The sequence below is a fragment of the Hyperolius riggenbachi genome, chromosome 12, assembly GCF_040937935.1.
Source record: "Hyperolius riggenbachi isolate aHypRig1 chromosome 12, aHypRig1.pri, whole genome shotgun sequence".
In the NCBI taxonomy this organism is placed as follows: domain Eukaryota; kingdom Metazoa; phylum Chordata; class Amphibia; order Anura; family Hyperoliidae; genus Hyperolius; species Hyperolius riggenbachi.
Window position 1 is genome coordinate 53,602,543 of NC_090657.1, and position 18,894 is coordinate 53,621,436.

An 18,894-nucleotide genomic window follows, 5' to 3' on the forward strand; every position below is an offset into this window, starting at 1 on the left:
GTGATAATTCATATCACAGCCGCGCTAGCGTTTTCGTGTGCATGTTTGCGCACCTGAAAAATCGTGAATTTTCGCACGCAAAAACGTTAACGTGGCCTTGATATTGATTGAGTTATCATGGTTTAGTGAATCAAGCCCATAGTGTGAACAAGCTCTTAGAGACAGCTTGAGATAAGGTTTTACTGCAGGAACGTTCAAAGGTCATTATTTCTCTTCTGTTTTATAACTTAAAAGAGGGTTTTAAAACTGCAGTGCGACGGTATGCTGCAATGTTATAAAAAAAGCTATATAACTAAAAATATGAGACTCTTTTCTTTGCTAATAATGTTCTATTCGTTATCCGTACTACACATACAATATATCAAAAGAGGGGGTTTTTTTCGTTTCAGGTTTGCTTTAAAGGATACCCGAAGTGACATGTTACATGATGAGATAAACATGTGTATGTACAGTGCCAAGCACACATAACTATGCTGTGTTCCTTTTTTTTTCTTTCTCTGCCTGAAAGAGTTAAATATCAGGTATGTAAGTGGCTGACTCAGTCCTGACTCAGACAGGAAGTGACTACAGTGTGACCCTCACTGATAAGAAATTTCAACTATAAAACACTTTCCTAGTAGAAAATGGCTTCTGAGAGCAAGAAAGAGGCAAACAAGGGGAATTTCTTATCAGTGGGGGTCACACTGTAGTCACTTCCTGTCTGAGTCAGGAGTGAGTCAGCCACTTACATACCTGATATTTAACTCTTTCAGGCAGAGAAAGAAAAAAAGGAACACAGCATAGTTATTTGTGTGCTAGGCACTGTACATACACATGTCTATCTCATTATGTCACATGTCACTTCGGGTATCCTTTAATGTTGTATCCATGTATTTATGGAAAATGGCTAAAATGACACTTTGGGCCTGATTCACAAAGCGGTGCTAACAGTTAGCACGCTGGTGAAAAGCCCTTTATCATGCCTAAACTCAGTTTAGGCATGATAAGTTTTGGTGTGATAAGTTTAGGTGTGATAAGTTTAGACATGATAAGTTTAGGCGTGATAAGTTTAGGCATGATAAGTTTAAGCACCAACTGGGTTAGCACCGCAGTGCACAGCTGATCAAAATTCGACCCCACATTGCAGAATAAACACAGGGAGCAGTTTATATTTACCTGCTCCAGAGCTGCTTCGGGTCTCCTGTTCTTCCCAGCAGCTGCACGCTCTATGCTGCCATCCTCCCTCCTCCCGATGCATGTCACGTGATCAGAGAGTGCGGCTGCTGGGAGGGAGAGGAGACCTCCCTAGTGCAGCACTGGAACAGGTAAATATTCACTACTCCCTGCGCTTACACTGCACAGAAGTGGAGGGTTTATGAGCAAAGGACGTGTGTAACTGGCCATGTGGGGAAGTGTACATGAGAGAGGCATTTGCAGGATAATAGCTTTGCACCATTAAGATAGAATACACCCTGTGGTAGATAGCGGCAACAGGTAATTTCCCTAGCTCACCCCCCTGCTAAGTGGCGTGTTACCTGCTGGATAGGAAGTACATCACTGACTCTTTGGCGCATGCGTGCTGCACCGCTACTGTTGCGGTGCCATTGACCTGCAACCGTGCGCCAAGTGGTCTGTGACTCAGACACTACTGAAAGTTCAGTGACCTGATTTTTCTAGGCTCAACCTGGGATGGGAAATGGGTGTGTCCATGACCGTGGTGGAAAAATGGGCGTGTCCATGACATGGTGTGGGCGGAGCGAACTGTAATGTAACTCTAAGGCAGTGGGCCAGAGTTTCCTCCCAAAACACAGATAGACAAAGTGACCCTAATTACGCATTGTTCCCCAGACGCATACGAAAGCAGTGTTCCCCCAATGATGTAGTGAAATGGGAGATTTGCATCATGGATGTCAGTCCATGACATGACTATGTACCCTGTAAAGTGCTGCAGAAGATGCAAGTGCTACATAAATACATTATAATGATATGGTGGGACATTAGAGTTTGACTATGGCCGGGATTAGATTGTGAGCTCTGCCAAGGACATGACTACATTCTCTGTAAAGTGCTGCCTTAGATGTCAGTGCTACATAAATACATAATAGCGTAGGACATTAGACTATAACTATGGTGGGATTAGATTGTGCGCGAAATCTGCAGAAGCTGCTGATGCTACAGTATTTGCATACCATTTAATAATTATGAGCCCCCACAATGCAAATGCTGCAACAATAACACCAAAGTAGCAAATGCAGTCTCTATGACCAACAATAATAACTGCAGCAACTGTTACCTCGGACACATGAAATGCAGCAGAAAACATTTATTTTGACTCCGCAAACGGTAAATGAGGCAAACATTACCTTATGTGGCCACAGAGTCCCAGCTGGGACACCCGACGGCCAAAAGTGGGACACACAACCTGGGACACATTGCGGTGGGACAGGGGACCCTGAATCTGGAACGTGTCCCAGGTAAAACGGGACGTTTGGTCATGTTACTGAAAGTCACCCTGTAGTGAGAGGGATATGGAAGCCGCCATATTTATTTCCCTTTAAACCACACAGCTTGCCTTAACTGTGCTCTAGTAAGCCAGCTCTTTAGTGCGGGGAAAGTGCAGGCCCTGTTATATAAGATCAGGCAGAACATGGCAGGTCCCAGGTGTACAGAAATCAATCAGCGGATTGTAGCCGCCACCTGCCGGGGCTGCTCTCTGGCTCTGTTATGTGCCTTGTCACATTCTGAGGAATGACAGGTGTTCTTTAAAGCATTAATGCTGCCAAAGTCATATTTTAGTGCTGGGCAGACGCCAGCTGCCGGAATCCTCCCCTGGGATACGACTATGAAAGATTCACGTGTACACTTTGTACGGTGCATTAAATATACATGCAGTGGGCTCTATGAACACACCAGGGGGATAACCTGCAGCTGCTGGAGGAGAGCGGGGAACAGAGACCAGCAAGGCAAAAACTGCAGTACAATTGCCTCCGCTCTGCAGGGCAAAGAGGAACTCTACTCCCATGATGCGCCTTATCTAAGGCACTATTTCCATCATTCAGGGCTCGTTCACACGAGGGGCGTTTTTGACAATTTTTAGGCGCTGGCGATTTTCAAAATCGCCCTGAAAGCGCGTGTGCCATGATTCCCTATGAGTGAGTTCACATCTGAGCGGTTTGTTTCCGATCCGCTCAGATATTGGGCCATTTTTCAGGTGATTCCGCCTTAATGGAAGGTATAGGAAACCCCAAAATGCTCACAAAATCGCTTTGTGTAGGGATTGTGTTCGTATTTTTAAGAATAAATCAATTGTATTTTTTCTTTTCCGGATCAAAGAGTTCACTTCCTGACTGACGTCAGAAAGTGAAAAAACGCACTCGCTCTGCAAAAGCGCTTAAGAAATCGTATGGTTGGCCGGAAATGCTGATTTCTGATTCCGACAGAAGGTAGCAGGAAAAAAGGGCGCCGGCTGAGGGTGGACGAAAAGGGCGCCGCCATAGACTCTAATGCAATTATTGTCAATATGGCAAAAAAAGCAGAAAGAAAGGGCACCGCGAAAAATTTTGTTAACAACATTACAACATTATAGTTTTTGAGGTAGTTATCTTTTTAGAAGTTTACAACGGTATAGTTTTTGTCATATTATTTCGTTAATTAATAAGTACAGATTTTACGTTTTCAAAGGTATTATCGTTAATATATGTAAAAAGGTGTTTCTGCAGAGGGAGTGGTTAGCTTTCGGCACCACCAAGGGGAGTGGTTAGGGTTAGGCACCACCAGAGGGGTGGTTAGGCACCACTGGGGGGGTTAGGCACCACCGTGGGGGGGTGGTTCGTTTTAGGCACCACCAGGGGAGGGTTCTTTGTGAGGGTAGGGTTGGGTTAAGCAGTATAGACGAAAAACGACATTTAATGTTAATATTTATTCGTTATTATTTCTCGTTTGTTTTTGCAACAGTAATTATCGTTAATAAAGCTTGACAACGATGGTTCTCGTTAGCAAATTTTGTTAATACTTGGTGCCAAATTCGTTAATAAGTCGGGCCCTTTTTTCACGGCACCCTTTTTTCATGCACGCCGACAGAATTCTGTTTTCGAAGAAGTGTCTTTCTGATTTTTGTCAATAAAGTTACAGTAATTGTTTATTGCAGAATCCACTATATGTTGCGGATGTACGCTATTATGCATAATCTACATTTCTGATTGGCAACTGATTCTTTTCTGAATAGAGATGAGATTTGAACCCCGGTCGCTTGTGTCACAGGCAGTACACTATCCATTCCAGCCATCTAGCTGTACACATGTTTAAGTGATTCAGCTCTCCTCCTCCCCATCAGCTACACACCACTGTGACTTCCTGCATCCAAACATGTCAACATATGACGTAATACTAAGAACCACTGGTGGAGGCGCCCTTGATGATATGATACTACTAGATGTTGTATACAGTGGGATGCGAAAGTTTGGGCAACCTTGTTAATCATCCTGTGTAAATCGTTGGTTGTTACGATAAAAAATGGCAGTTAAATATATCATATAGGAGACACACACAGTGATATTTGAGAAGTGAATTGAAGTTTATTGGATTTACAGAAAGTACGCAATAATTGTTTAAATAAAATTAGGCAGGTGCATAAATTTGGGCACTGTTGTCATTTTATTGATTTCAAAACCTATTTAAATCCAAAACTACTTATTGGAACTCAAATTGGCTTGGTAAGCTCAGTGACCCCTGACCTACATACACTGGTAAATCCAGTTATGAGAAAGAGTATTTAAGGGGGTCAATTGAAAGTTTCCATTCTCTTTTAATTTTCTCTGAAGAGTAGCAACATGGGGGTCTCAAAACAACTCTCAAATGACCTGAAGACAAAGACTGGTCACCATCATGGTTTAGGGGAAGGATACAGAAAGCTGTCTCAGAGATTTCAGCTGTCTGTTTCCACAGTTAGTAAACTATTGAGGTAATGGAAGACCACAGGCTCAGTTCAAGTTAAAGCTTGAAGTGGCAGACCAAGAAAAATCTCAGCTACACAGAAGCTAAGAATGGTGAGAACAGTCAGAGTCAACCCACAGACCAGTACCAAAGACCTACAACATCATCTTGCTGCAGAAGGAGTCACTGTGCATCGTTCAACCATCGTTCAACAAGGAGATGCTGTATGGGAGAGTGATGCAGAGGAAGCATTTTCTGCGCCCACAGCACAAACAGAGCCGCTTCAGATATGCTAGAGCACATTTGGATAAGCTGGCTTCATTTTGGAATAAGGTGCTGTGTACTGATGAAACTAAAATTGAGTTATTTGGGCATAACAAGGGGCATTATGCATGGAGGAAAAACAACACAGCATTCCAAGAAAAACACCTGCTACCTACAGTAAAATATGGTGGTGGTTCCATCATGCTGTGGGTCTGTGTGGCCAGTGCCGGGACTGGGAATCTTGTCAAAATTGAGGGACGCATGGATTCCACTCAGTATCAGCAGATTCTGGAGACCAATGTCCAGGGATCAGTGACACAGCTGAAGCTGCGCTGGGGCTGGATCTTTCAACAAGACAACAACCCTAAACACTGCTCAAAATCCACTAAGGCATTCATGCAGAGGAACAAGTACAACATTCTGCAATGGCCATCTCAGTCCCCAGACCTGAATAAAATTTAAAATCTGTGGTGTGAGTTAAAGAGAGCTGTTTATGCTCAGAAAGCCATCAAACCTGAATGAACTAGAGATGTTTTGTAAAGAGGAATGGTCCAAAATACCATCAACCAGAATCCAGACTCTCATTGGAACCTACAGGAAGCATATAAGGCTGTAAAGGAGGATCTACTAAATATTGATTTCATTTATTTTTTTGTGGTGCCTAAATTTATGCACCTGCCTAATTTTGTTTAAACAGTTATTGCACACTTTCTGTAAATCCAATAAACTTCGTTTCACTTCTCAAATATCACTGTGAGTGCCTCCTATATGATATATTTAACTGACTTTTTTATCGTAACAACCAACGGTTTATACAGGAAAATCATGACGATTAACAAGTTTGCCCAAACTTTCGCATCCCACTGTATGAGCAAAACAAAAGTTTGCCTTCTTCTATATGAGAAATGTAATTTCTTACCTTCTCGGAAGGACAAACTATTATTTAATGGAAAAGGTAATGTTTATTCATGCATGGTAGACAGTGCGTTTCACGGGTCTTGGCCTGCTACTTCAGGTCAATACAAGTGCCTACAATAAAAAACATATGTACTAGCGCTCTAATTAAAAGTTCCCAATAACCTGAGGAAGCGGGCCAAGACCCATGAAACGCATTGTCTACCGTGCATGAATAAACATTTCTTTTTCCATTAAATAATGGTTTGTTCTTCTGAGAAGCTAAGAAATTACACTTTTCATATACACAATTTCTAGTAGTATCATATCAACAAGGGCATCTCCACCAGTGTTGGTGGACTTTGTAGTATAGTCCATATCCTATAGGGTTTTTTTTTAGTCAGGAGGACCTTCAGTCCTCACAACAAATTCAGGAGAGCGACCGACCAGCACCTGCACCAACAGACCTGGGACCCCGAGTGGGGACTGTTATATTCCCACAGGCTCAGACAGTGGTTGCAAGTTTTGCATCACACCCTTGTGAGTATAATACTTACACACCCTTTGTCTAACGATACTGCACCATTGGGCTCCTGGTCTCTCTCATTCACAGAGACTTGGAGGTTACGGGTTAACATCTAGGATCCAAAATGTTTCTATGTATGACATAATAGGCTGCTTTCGCTGGATTAATACCAGTGACTTTTGATTTATCTAGCACCGCCATATTATGCAGCCAATACGGTATGGCATAACGGGGAAAGAGGTTAATTACAAATTTGATATACTGTAAACATGAAAAGAACATGTCGGGGAAAAGAGAAGTTCTCTGCCCAAATCCATCTGACAGCTGCCAGTCTAATGGAGAAGTAATCGCTTTATTTGGCATTGGAAATGACGGTCACAGGTCTGCCAGAACTGGGAACTCTGATGAGCAAATCTCTTGGCTGAAGGCCTCAAAACACAGAAGACATAGGCGTTAGTTTCAACTTAGCCCTACCCATTCAAATTAGGAAGCTCGATTTGGGGGGAATTGGCCTGTGTATGATAGTTGTCCATATTTAGGGGCTCGTGCCCCAGGATAATAAAACAGTCAAATTCCCTTAACCTGAACAACCCCCATGATCTTCCTGGTTGGGCATGTCTGTTTGTATCTGCTGCTGTCTGAAAAACTATCAGTATACAGTACATCCAGCCATCAGAGGGCGCATAGTAAAACTATGGAGTCTTTTCAAAGAACCTGGTCCAATAGACCTATGTTGTCAGATTCATACAGACGCACACAAAATGAAAGGAGGCGTCCCAATGTAGTATGCAATGGGTAAACGTTGGTAATGAAACAGTCTAACCTCAGGTAAGATAATTTTATTGGACACAGGAAAAGACAACACATTTCACGGGACCTGCCTGCTTCCTCAGATCTACAGTACAGTCTTATGCAGCTGCATGCATGGACTGGGAGCAATTTATACAGATAGTTCTAGGTATCAGTTTTTGATTAATCACTGTAAAAACACACTGCTCTGCTGATGCCTGAGCAGGGTGTTCTGCTCTGAGGAGAGGGGAGATATGCACATAGTACCATCATGAAGCAACTTCCTCTGAATATCCAGCATATCAAATGAGAAATTGAGCAGAGTGATCCATGCTGGCAGAGCTTAGAAGAGGAGGCCTCTGACGTCAGAGGAGCAGATGCACACAGTGTAGATATTTGTCAGTGGAAACAATCATTCCTCCATTCATCTGGCCAGAAATTGAAGGTGTATACGCAGCTTTAGACTGGAGAACATACAGTGGGTTGCAAAAATATTCGGCCCCCTTGAAGTTTTCCACATTTTGTCATTTCTGCCACAAACATGAATCAATTTTATTGGAATTCCACATAAAAGACCAACACAAAGTGGTGTACACATGAGAAGTGGAACGAAAATCATACATGATTCCAATTTTTTTTTACAAATAAATAACTGCAAAGTGGGGTGTGCGTAATTATTCAGCCCCCTTTGATCTGAGTGCAGTCAGTTGCCTATAGACATTGCCTGATGAGTACTAATGACTAAATAAAGTGCACCTGTGTGTAATCTAATGTGAGTACAAATACAGCTGCTCTGTGAGGGCCTCAGAGGTTGTCTAAGAGAATATTGGGAGCAACAACACCGTGAAGTCCAAAGAACACATTAGACAGGTCAGGGATCAAGTTATTGAGAAATTTAAAGCAGGCTTAGGCTACAAAAAGATTTCCATAGCCTTGAACATTCCACGGAGCACTGTTCAAGCGATCATTCAGAAATGGAAGGAGTATGGCACAACTGTACACCTACCAAGACAAGGCTGTCCACCTAAACTCACAGGCCGAACAAGGAGAGCACTGATCAGAAATGCAGTCAAGAGGCCCATGGTGACTCTAGACGAGCTGCAGAGATCTACAGCTCAGGTGGGAGACTCTGTCCATAGGACAACTATTAGTCGTGCACTGCACAAAGTTGGCCTTTATGGAAGAGTGGCAAGAAAAAAGCCATTGTTAACAGAAACGTATAAGAAGTCCCGTTTGCAGTTTGCCACAAGCCATGTGGGGGACACAGCAAACATGTGGAAGAAGGTGCTCTGGTTAGATAAGACCAAAATTGAACTTTTTGGCCAAAATGCAAAACGCTATGTGTGACAGAAAACTAACACTGCATATCACTCTGAACACACCATCCCCACTGTTTAATATGGTGGTGGCAGCATCATGCTCAGGGGTGCATCTCTTCAGCAGGGACAGGGAAGCTGGTCAGAGTTGATGGGAAGATGTATGGAGCCAAATTCAGGGCAAACTTGGAAGAAAACCTCTTGGAGACTGCAAAAGACTTGAGACTGGGTCGGAGGTTCACCTTCCAGCAGGACAATGACCCTAAACATAAACCCAGGGCAACAATGGAATGGTTTAAAACAAAACATATCTATGTGTTAGAATGGCCCAGTCAAAGTCCAGAGCTAAATACAATCGAGAATCTGTGGCAAGATCTGAAAACTGCTGTTCACAAACGCTGTCCATCTAATCTGACTGAGCTGGAGCCGTTTTGCAAAGAAGAATGGGCAAGGATTGCAGTCTCTAGATGTGCAAAGCTGGTAGAGACATACCCTAAAAGACTGGTAGCTGTAATTGCAGTAAAAGGTGGGTCTACAAAGTATTGACTCAGTGGGGTGAATAATTACGCACACCCCACTTTGCAGTTATTTATTTGTAAAAAGTATTTGGAATGATGTATGATTTTCGATCCACTTCTGACATGTACACCACTTTGTATTTGTAAAATTGATGCATGTTTGTGGCAGTAATGTGACAAAATGTGGGAAACTTGAAGGGGGCCAAATACTTTTGCAACCCACTGTAAATGATCCTGCAAATGTTGACCATTTTAGTCTTAAATTGCTTTAAAGCCATCTCAGCAGAATTTTTTTTTAATTGCCAAAGAAGGGAGGTTTGTAAAATGTGCACACTTTTGGGGATAAAGCAGACATATAATTCACTAGGAGGGCTGCTCTGTACCCCCTTGTCTATAGAACAAAACTGCTGGAACCTACAGCTCTGCGGCATGGGAGAGAGAAGATGGAGGCGTCCAATGCCTACTTTACCCCCAAAAGCGCACAAGACGTCAACTTTTTATTCAACTTCTGTCCAGTGTTGGGCTATGAAAAAAACATGTGGCCAGGAGGACAGGGCATGAGGATAGCAGGAAGACAGGGTGGAGGAGTTTGCTGAGTTATTGCTCTCCAATCTTAGAAACTCAACCTAAATTACTCCATTGCAGTGCATGGAGAATGATATACGAAGCACCCTCTAGAGGCTGGAAGATCCAGTTGGTTTGTTATTTCAGACAGCAGGGGCTACATATCAGCCAAACGGTAAGATCACGGCTATGCTCATTGTTATAAAGCGTACCTGAAGAGATTTGTAAGTATAAAGTTAGGTACTTAACTTATTTCGATAATCCAGAGGCTTCCCTGATCCTTTTTAAGCCCACTGATCCATCCCTCTAAGCATATCCATAAAGGGCTTCCTGGCTATGCTCTCCTGGCTATCCAGGTAGGAGCGCATCTGTACTGGGCATGTGCGAGTATGGTTTGTGCACGCCCGGTAGAACAAAGTTGCATGTGCATGGCTTTTTTCACCTTTCACAAGCGGCTGGACCATGTGTGGACTTTACTCGCGCATTCTCAGTACAGATGCGCTCTTACGCAGATATGAGCGTGCCAATCATCAAAGAGGTTCCTGTACAGCAACGGTTGGGCTTGAGGAGAATCTGGGAAGCCCAGTAGCGCAACTGTAAATCATGGGGTCCCCTAGTAAAACTCTGGTGGGGCCCCCCAATGTTTATAGCCTTTCCCTTGCCAACCCCTGGTGCTCCTCAAAGCTTGGGTACCATCTTGAAAGGGTCATAAAACAGGTGTGGACATAAGTTTCACACCCATAACAAGTGTAGTCAAAAAAGCACCTGATCTGAAGGATCGGCCCCTTTATCAGAGGGAGGGAAGTAGTAGTAGGGGTCCCCCATAGCTCTGCTCCCACTGCAGGGGCTGTTCCCCTGTAGTTACCATCCTGCGTCTGGATTATCTAGAACAGGGGTCCCCAAACTTTTTCGTTCAAGGGCCGGGTCAACTTAATTGAGACTGCTGGGGGGCCGGAACATATATAAAATGATGTTGAAAAACATTACATTGAATTTAGGTATTGATTTCCCCCAATCATGCCCGGAGGAGAACTCCCAGCAGCAGCCATTCAGTCAGTCATGTGGCGCCCGAAGAACGTCTTTGTGCACCAGGTGAAGTGTCACCTGATGCGGAATTGGATTGGAAGCCAGCAAATTACTGCTCGCTGGCTTCTACAGTACGGGGATGGGGGGCGCCAGCACTACTACTCTATATGCTGGCCACCGTTATTTAATGGTGCAGTGGGCCACAACTATAAGTTACACCTTTTTTGTTTGGGGCCCCCCTGCAAAACTTTGGATACAGCCCAACTCCCCCAGCCCAGCCTCCCCCCCTTTGCTTTCTGCAAAGACTGAGAACCAATGTTAATGCCAAAATTTGTGATTGCACACGAAAATGGCCGTGATATGAGTTATTGCGGTTTAGTGAATCAAGCCCTGTGCAGAAAACGTACACAGAAAACCGACAGAGGAGTGTGCTCCCAGCCTCAGCTTATTACACTCACTCTGCCCATCTCTGATGGAGCAGAAATGGCTCTGCAGACTTCTCCAGCATCACTACAGTACACAGCACTTGGGGAGGGGTAGAGAGGGTGGGGCAGGGCTGATCAGTGGCTGAGCAGATGCAGTCATTAGAACACTCGTGCAGAGAGCAGAAAGTTTTTCCTTCTGTGCCCTTAGTTGTCAGTCTCCAAGGACAGGGAAAAGAGACTTCTCCCCCCACAGGGCCCCCCTGCAGCTGCATCCCTTGCAGGGTCTATTGTTACGCCCCTGGGGGCCAGTGAAAAAGCCTCAGGCGGCCGCATTCGGCCCGTGGGCTGTAGTTTAAGGACCACCGATCTAGAAGCTTCCCACTACTGAGGCAGCTTCCCACTACTGAGGTAACCATCTAACTTTTAAATTGTACTACTTCATTGGTTTTCTTTAAAGTGCACAAACCAGGTTAAACAAGGATTAAAGAACTTACAGTGTGCTATCCTGACCCTTACCACTATTAAAATAGAAAATAATGCTAAGAAAACGTGTGCTGGAGGTTTCCCTGACTGTCCGGATTCCAGCTGTGATCTGTAGAACTCTTCAGGTCTTCAGCGATGTCCACCAGATTCTCCACCACTGAGGCCAGGATTCCGTACAGCTAACATTGAAAGAAAAAGACACAGTGAAAGACGAGAATTTCACTATCCTAAAATGCGCTAAAAAACAGGTGTCAAACTTGAGGCCCTCCTTGCCATTATATGTGGCCCTCAAGAGTCAAGAGCTTCAAATGTGCATCATTGTAAACAGTAAAAGAATAGTACAAGGTCTTCCCATCCAGAGAATGAAAGTGTTTCTGGTTGAAACATTGTCAGTTTGAGACCCATGGGATCCCCTGCACAATTAGTATAGGCCCCCTTGTGTGGCTAATGAAACATACACACACATCCCCCCTTCCCCAACCATCTCCCAACATAGCAGAGTAGCACAGCGGAGCAGTGTAATATTTACCTGCTCCAGCACTGTCGCGTCTTCTCTGTTCTTCCTGGCAGCTGCACGCCCTGTATTTGTAAACCTCAAGCTCCCGATCACATGACATGCATTCAGAGCCAGATGTATGCAAGTATCTGTCAGGAAGATTAGATTAGAATGCAGCCGTGGAGCAGGTAATTTAATGCCACTGTGCTACTCTGCAGAATGGGGAGGAGTGGGGGTTATAGGCACCCACCCCCACAGTCTCTATGCAGGGGTTGGACAAAATAATGGAAACACCTAACATTTTGGCATCATAATCTTTGAACATGTTTTAAACAATCAAAACTTGACATATGTAAAAAAAATGTGTTTATTATTTTTGTTATTTGATATGTTTAATTAAAATAATTGTTTTTTTTTTACAGATATTTAAACCAAAGTTGGTAATAATTTATAAAAATGGCAGATCTCTCAAACTTTCAAAGAGGCCAAGTTGTTGGTGCTCGTATGGCAGGCGCTACTGTAACAGAAACTGCCCGAATGCTTAGCATTTCAAGAGGTACTCTCTAAAAAGTAATGACTGCCTTTGAAAGAGAAGGAAAACGTCCTCAACAAAGCACAGTTGTGGCCGAAAGTTGAAGTTGTCTGAGAGAGACCGTCTGACTCTAAATCGAAATGTTAGAAAAGCTCGCAAGACCACGGCTCCTAAAATAACTGCAGAGCTGAATGAACACCTACAGAACCCAGTTCGTCGGGAGCTGCACAAATCTAGATTCCAAGGAAGAACTGCAATTAGAAAACCTAGGTTCTCAAAGACAAATGTTTCAAAGTGTTTAGAGTGGTGTAGAAACCACCAGAATTGGTCCCTCGAGCAGTGGAAAAATGTGATTTTCTCTGACGAATCATAGTTTACCTTATTTCCGACCTCCAGCGAGTGTAGGTTTGGAGACAGCCGAAAGAAGCATTTCATCCAGACTGCATTTTCCTAACCGTAAAACATGGCGGGGGTTCTGTGATGATCTGGGGTGCTATTTCTTGGAAATCCACCAGGCCACCGATTTCCCTTCATGGAAGAATTAACAGCCGAGACTATTTAGGAATTTGGGGCGACCAAGTTCATCCTATGGTTCAAGAACTGTTTCCGGAGGTGAATGCCCTCTTTCAAGATGATAATACCCAACTCCATACAGCTTGAATTGTTAAAGAATGGTACGAGGAACATTCTAATGAAGTTGAGAATCTTATCTGGCCACCCCAATCCCCAGACCTCAACATTATTGAGCATTTATGGTCGTTATTAGAGATTCAAATAAGAAGTCGATTTCCGTCACTATCGTCTCTAAAAGAACTGGAAGGCGTTTTAATGGAAGAATGGGCTAAAATTCCTTTGGAAACAATTCACAATTTGTATGAATCAATACCTCGGAGAATTGAGGCTGTAATTGCCGCAAAAGGTGGACCTACACCATATTAAAATATATTTTGTTGATTTTCAAGATGTTGCCATTATTTTGTCCAAGCCCTGTAGTTACAAAACAGTATTTGACAATGTTCAATAAATGTTAAATCTTAATAAACAATGTGGCCTGCAACTTTAGTTTGACACCCCAGCACAAAAACCTTCAAAATGTACAGTATATTGCAGATTATCAGAGCGAGGAACCACGTGCCGTCCACCCCAGGTTTTCACAACTTGGTATTTATGTTGGGCTCAGGTGGTACCTAAAGTTGTTGCAGTCCGTTTATAATAGTACTGCAAAAATCACAATGCTATGCGGCAAAAAAAACAACAGTTCAAGTAAGTGTGCTACCTGCCTAAGGCTTGGTTATCCCTGCCAGAGGCCGATCATCTCCAAGGCAGTTGCCTAGGGCCTGTACAGAGTCTAGGGGCCTGGTGGATGTTAGCCCCCACCAAATCTAAAAAGCCAGGTGATCATCAATACTGGACAGAAACTGCTATCTTGCCTAGGGCCCTATTTCATGTTAATCTGTTTCTGCCCCTGGCATCTCTGTAAATTTCTTATCTTCAAGCGAGCAGCTTTCATCGGTGATCTGCGTTTTCACCCTCGCAGGGGGACACAGAGACGCGTCGGCAAAAGTCTCCAGGGTCGGTCAGGGCCGGTTCTCTCATGAAGCAAGGTGAAACATTTGCATCAGGAGCAGAGATTACAGGGGCAGCATGTTTGTACTGTGTTTGCACTTACAGCATGTAGGAGGAGAAGCGAGAGGAGAGCGAGGTGAAGAGGTCATCATTGGGGAAAAAGCAGCTTGTTGTGCTGTGTGAGGAGTCTGACAGTGAGTGAGGAGGGGGAGCCAGAAGAGCAGCAGTGTTTCATTTGACTTGCACAGCAGAAGGGAGGAGGTGGCACTGCTGTCCTGACTGAGGAGGAATGGAGTGGCTGAGGGGGAGCAGTTTGTTTGTCAGAGACTCACAGCCAGCCAGTGTACTATTGTGTTGAGCTGCAGCATGTCATGTGAGTAAATTGTCAGGTGCTTTGTGATCATTCCAAATTGGAGTGGGTGCGCATCCTCACAAGTTTGCTTCAGGCAGCAAAAAGTCTAGAAACGGCCCTGGGGTCGGCTAAAACAACAGGAAAAATAGGGATAAAGACACCACGTTTGCATAAACAAAGGAAAATTACAATACTGCGTTTGCCCATTAGGTTGAAAAGGAGCGCTTAAATGACTAGTGGCGTGGCCACCGTTTACCACCTGGCAAGCGTCCCTGTGAACCGGGCCTAAGAAAGCAGCTTATATTGCACATTTTTCATGCATTCCACACTTGGAGCCTTTAGTAGCGGCAGCAGAGCTCTCACACAGGCATCCCCAGAGCTCCAAATGTATTTTTACATATGTATGTCTAATCTAAGTGGCGTCATTTATTCCCTGTCCTCTGAAGAGCAGCTGTCAGACTGGGGAAGAGAGGAGAAGCGACAGTGAGTTCTCAGCTATCTACACACTATGAAAGCATTAGAATTGCATTCTACTGGACAAGCAACTTCTCTTACCGGGGATTTGACTTGGCAGCTTCTCAGCACACACAGCCAATATAACAATCACATGGACAGTTTAACAATGGTTAGCAGTACATACAGAGTTGAGTACTCTGGGGTGTACTGCACCGTGTCACAGCCATACTGTAGATACAGGAGGGGTTTTTACCGTTAAGGTAACCATACACTTATAGATTTACAGCAGATTCGACCACCAGATAGATTTCTGGCAGATGCCTGTGAAGTTGAATCTGACAGGAATCTATCTGATGTGTGCCACACACTAGGGACAGATTTCCAATAGATTTCAGAATGAAATCTATTACGAATCTATACAAAATCGATCTAAATGCATAATTGGACCATTAGATCCAATGCAACTCTATGGGCCATCAATCTGCTGCCAGATCAACCTAGATCTTCCATTCTGTCAGATAGAACAAATCGATCAAAAGCGATCGAAATCGGCCGCAAATCGATCGATCGACCAATCGATCGGCAATCGATTTCCAATCGATTGATCAATCAATCGAAGGCTGAACTCAACCAGTGTATGGGCTCCTTAAGTCCTTAAAGGGACTGAGCAGACGCCGTGGGTATGCATATAAGCATCCCCAGGGCTATTTGGTAAAGAGGAGACACTCACTAGCCCCTTATCTCCTGCTCCCGGGCTGGCCGGCGCTGTGACCCCGGAACAGGAAGCCTGCAGGCTTCCCCCTCCCTCTGCCACACGTCATATATTGGTTCACGCGTGGAGGGGAGGAAGAGGCCAGGAAGCCTGCGCATGCGCAGAGAGGCCCCCCAGGCTTCCTATTCCAGGGTCACAGCCTTATGTCAGACTTGCCAATCCCATGTAATGGATAGCGGCCCCTAAGGGGCCGGTAAGTGTCTCCTCTGTACCAAACAGACGTGGGTATGCTTATATGCATTACCACGGCGTCTGCTCAGGGTCCCTTTAAAGGACACCTGAAGTGAGGGTTATGGGGGCTGCCATATTTATTTCCTTCCAACCACTTGTTCCTGCGCGGGCAGTATATCTACGCCCTACAGGTCTTAGTTTGAAGTCCCAGGGGCATAGATACTCGCCTTCGGGTTTCTACGGATGCTGCACGTTCATCAGCCACGCATACAAATCAGTGGAAACATATGTTCCCAAACCCAATCTAAGTGCCCGATTCAAGAATAATCAGTGCTGTAATGAACAGCACTGATTATTCAACTGAAGCTTGAAAAAAAAAAGATTTTAGGTGATGAGAATTGGTTGTGTCGCTGCCCTTGCTAGATTTTATTGCTTGATGCAATTCAGTGCTATGTGGTCAGTAAACCCTGTTCCTCCAGTCAAATTTGCAGGCCCTTTCACATTGTGGTGACGAGACAAACTGCCGCACTGCTACCGTAGCCTAATGAAAATCTATGGGGGAGTTCATACTCCCCACATTGCAGTACGCTGCGCTGGAAGTGCCCTGTTTAACGCACTTCAATACCTACATTACCCCGCGGCCCCTGCGGCAATCTGCTTGGGCCGGAAGTCATGTAGGTCTATGGTAATGCGCACACTTTTAAAAAACCTGCCACAATTATCTGCGTTGAGCATGCGCGGAAGCGTATTTTAGAAATATGCTTGTGCGCACGTCATGGATTGCCAGACAGGAAGTGAGCATCACTTCCTGCTTGGCCGGATGCCAGATGGGGAATACCGCATACTAACGTTGTAATCCCTGAAGGCCTGTTTCTGGCGGTGCGGTGTGGCTGCCTGCACCGCTATTATGCAGTGTGAAGCCAGCCTGCCACCCTGCCTTATTGCTTTTCCTCTAGATTGTAAGCCTTTGGGCAGGGTCCGCCTTTTGTGTCCTACCTGATCTTGCACCTCCATTACTGTGCACCCATGCTATGCATCTGAGTGAACCAACTTGCCTAATCTCCATGCTCCCATCCATCCTGACTAAGCATTACCTTGTACTCATATTGTGCTGCATGATCTGGTTTTTCTTGTATTCCTGTTTTGTCATATTGCTGTATGTCACCCCTAAATATTGTCTAACCTAAACTAATGTCCAGCGCTGCGTAATATGTTGGCGCTTTAATAAATAGCAATTTCCTGTTGAAATCAATGAGAAGCTTATCGATCCATTACATAAAGGTGGACAGAGGAGTGGACTCTGGGTAAAGGCAGCCACGACCATCTAGTGTGTGTACAGCCTGTACTGACTGTAAACAAGCTGCAGTCTCTGCTTGGACAATGCTGTGAAGCTATTCCACTGCTTCTACAAGGTTACAATGACTCTGTGAACTTATTAGCATACCTCTGCTGATAACATTTCCACTCATGAGATATGGGAGCACATGCCACTTCCTGCTCATTCTTATAATGTGAACATTGACAGAGATAAGCTTGTATTATAAAACAAAAGCAAAATCAACAACAATACAAGTAGTCTGCAGCATTGACAAGTGCTGACTGAGACCTCGACAGCACATGTTCCTGGGCATAGAGCCCAGTGGCATATTCATATACTGTTGGATGATAAATCTGTCACCTGAAGAAATCACCCCGTACAGTGCAAATTCCTTATCCTTCCTTCAGTGTGAGATACAGAACTGTCGTAACAAAAACTTCAATGCGCAAGCAAGCTGGGAGCACATGCCACTTCCTGCTCATTCTTATAATGTGAACATTGACAGAGATAAGCTTGTATTATAAAACAAAAGCAAAATCAACAACAATACAAGTAGTCTGCAGCATTGACAAGTGCTGACTGAGACCTCGACAGCACATGTTCCTGGGCATAGAGCCCAGTGGCATATTCATATACTGTTGGATGATAAATCTGTCACCTGAAGAAATCACCCCGTACAGTGCAAATTCCTTATCCTTCCTTCAGTGTGAGATACAGAACTGTCGTAACAAAAACTTCAATGCGCAAGCAAGCTGACCGACCACACACAGGTCAATAGAACTGAATAAATGGGAAGGAAATATTGACCTGTGTGAGGTCGCCTAGTCAGGCCTTCATCGCCGCTAGGAGACTGTTAGAAGGCGAAACTGCCGTCTAGTTACATTGTACAGCGCTGCGATCTACAGCAGTGCTGTACTGGGGACAGTCCTGTCACTCGGCTGTCCCCTAGAGTTGCACATGAGAGACGATCTTGGGGATTCGGGGGGGGAATAAAAAAAAAATTAGTAATTTTTATATTGCTCTGCAGCATGCTATTAATGCTGCAGACTACTAATTTGTAAAAAAAAAAATAGCCTGGTCACTAGGGGGGTATAAGCTTGTGGTCCTTAAGTGGTTCCAGGGAACCTGAGGTGGGGCTACAGTAATAAAACATACATACCTGGGGCTTCCTTCAGCCCCCTCCGGCCTGATCGCTCTCATGGCAACCTCTTCTCACTGCCCGTTCACCTGCAATTGGCCTTGGAAGGCCCTCTGGTTCGGGGCCCGACTGCGCATGCACCAGCCATGTTAAAATCACTGGGAGCGTTCTGCGTTTGCGCAGTACTAAGGCACAGGGGACACTGGTCCAAACTTTGTCAGTCGTTGAGAATTCGAACGCTGTTGCCTCTGGGCACCTGATTGAGCCCTTGCGACCGAAATTTTACACCCGATTAACCCATTCTACGGATTTTGGTCAGAAGTTAATCAAAAGATCGATCGGGTGGCCATGTTGCGGCACTGATTTTCTTTTGATAC

General features: G+C 44.5%; 1 protein-coding gene across 1 annotated transcript in view; it reads right to left on the bottom strand.

Annotated features, from left to right (window-relative positions):
* Nucleotides 1–11,098: 11,098 nt before the first annotated feature.
* The window catches only part of MYCBPAP (MYCBP associated protein), a 118,247-nt gene continuing 110,451 nt past the window's right edge, over nt 11,099–18,894 (bottom strand). The window contains 1 exon segment of the mRNA XM_068263041.1: nt 11,099–11,895. Within this exon segment, the coding sequence (XP_068119142.1) occupies nt 11,773–11,895 (123 nt within the window). The 3' untranslated portion in view covers nt 11,099–11,772.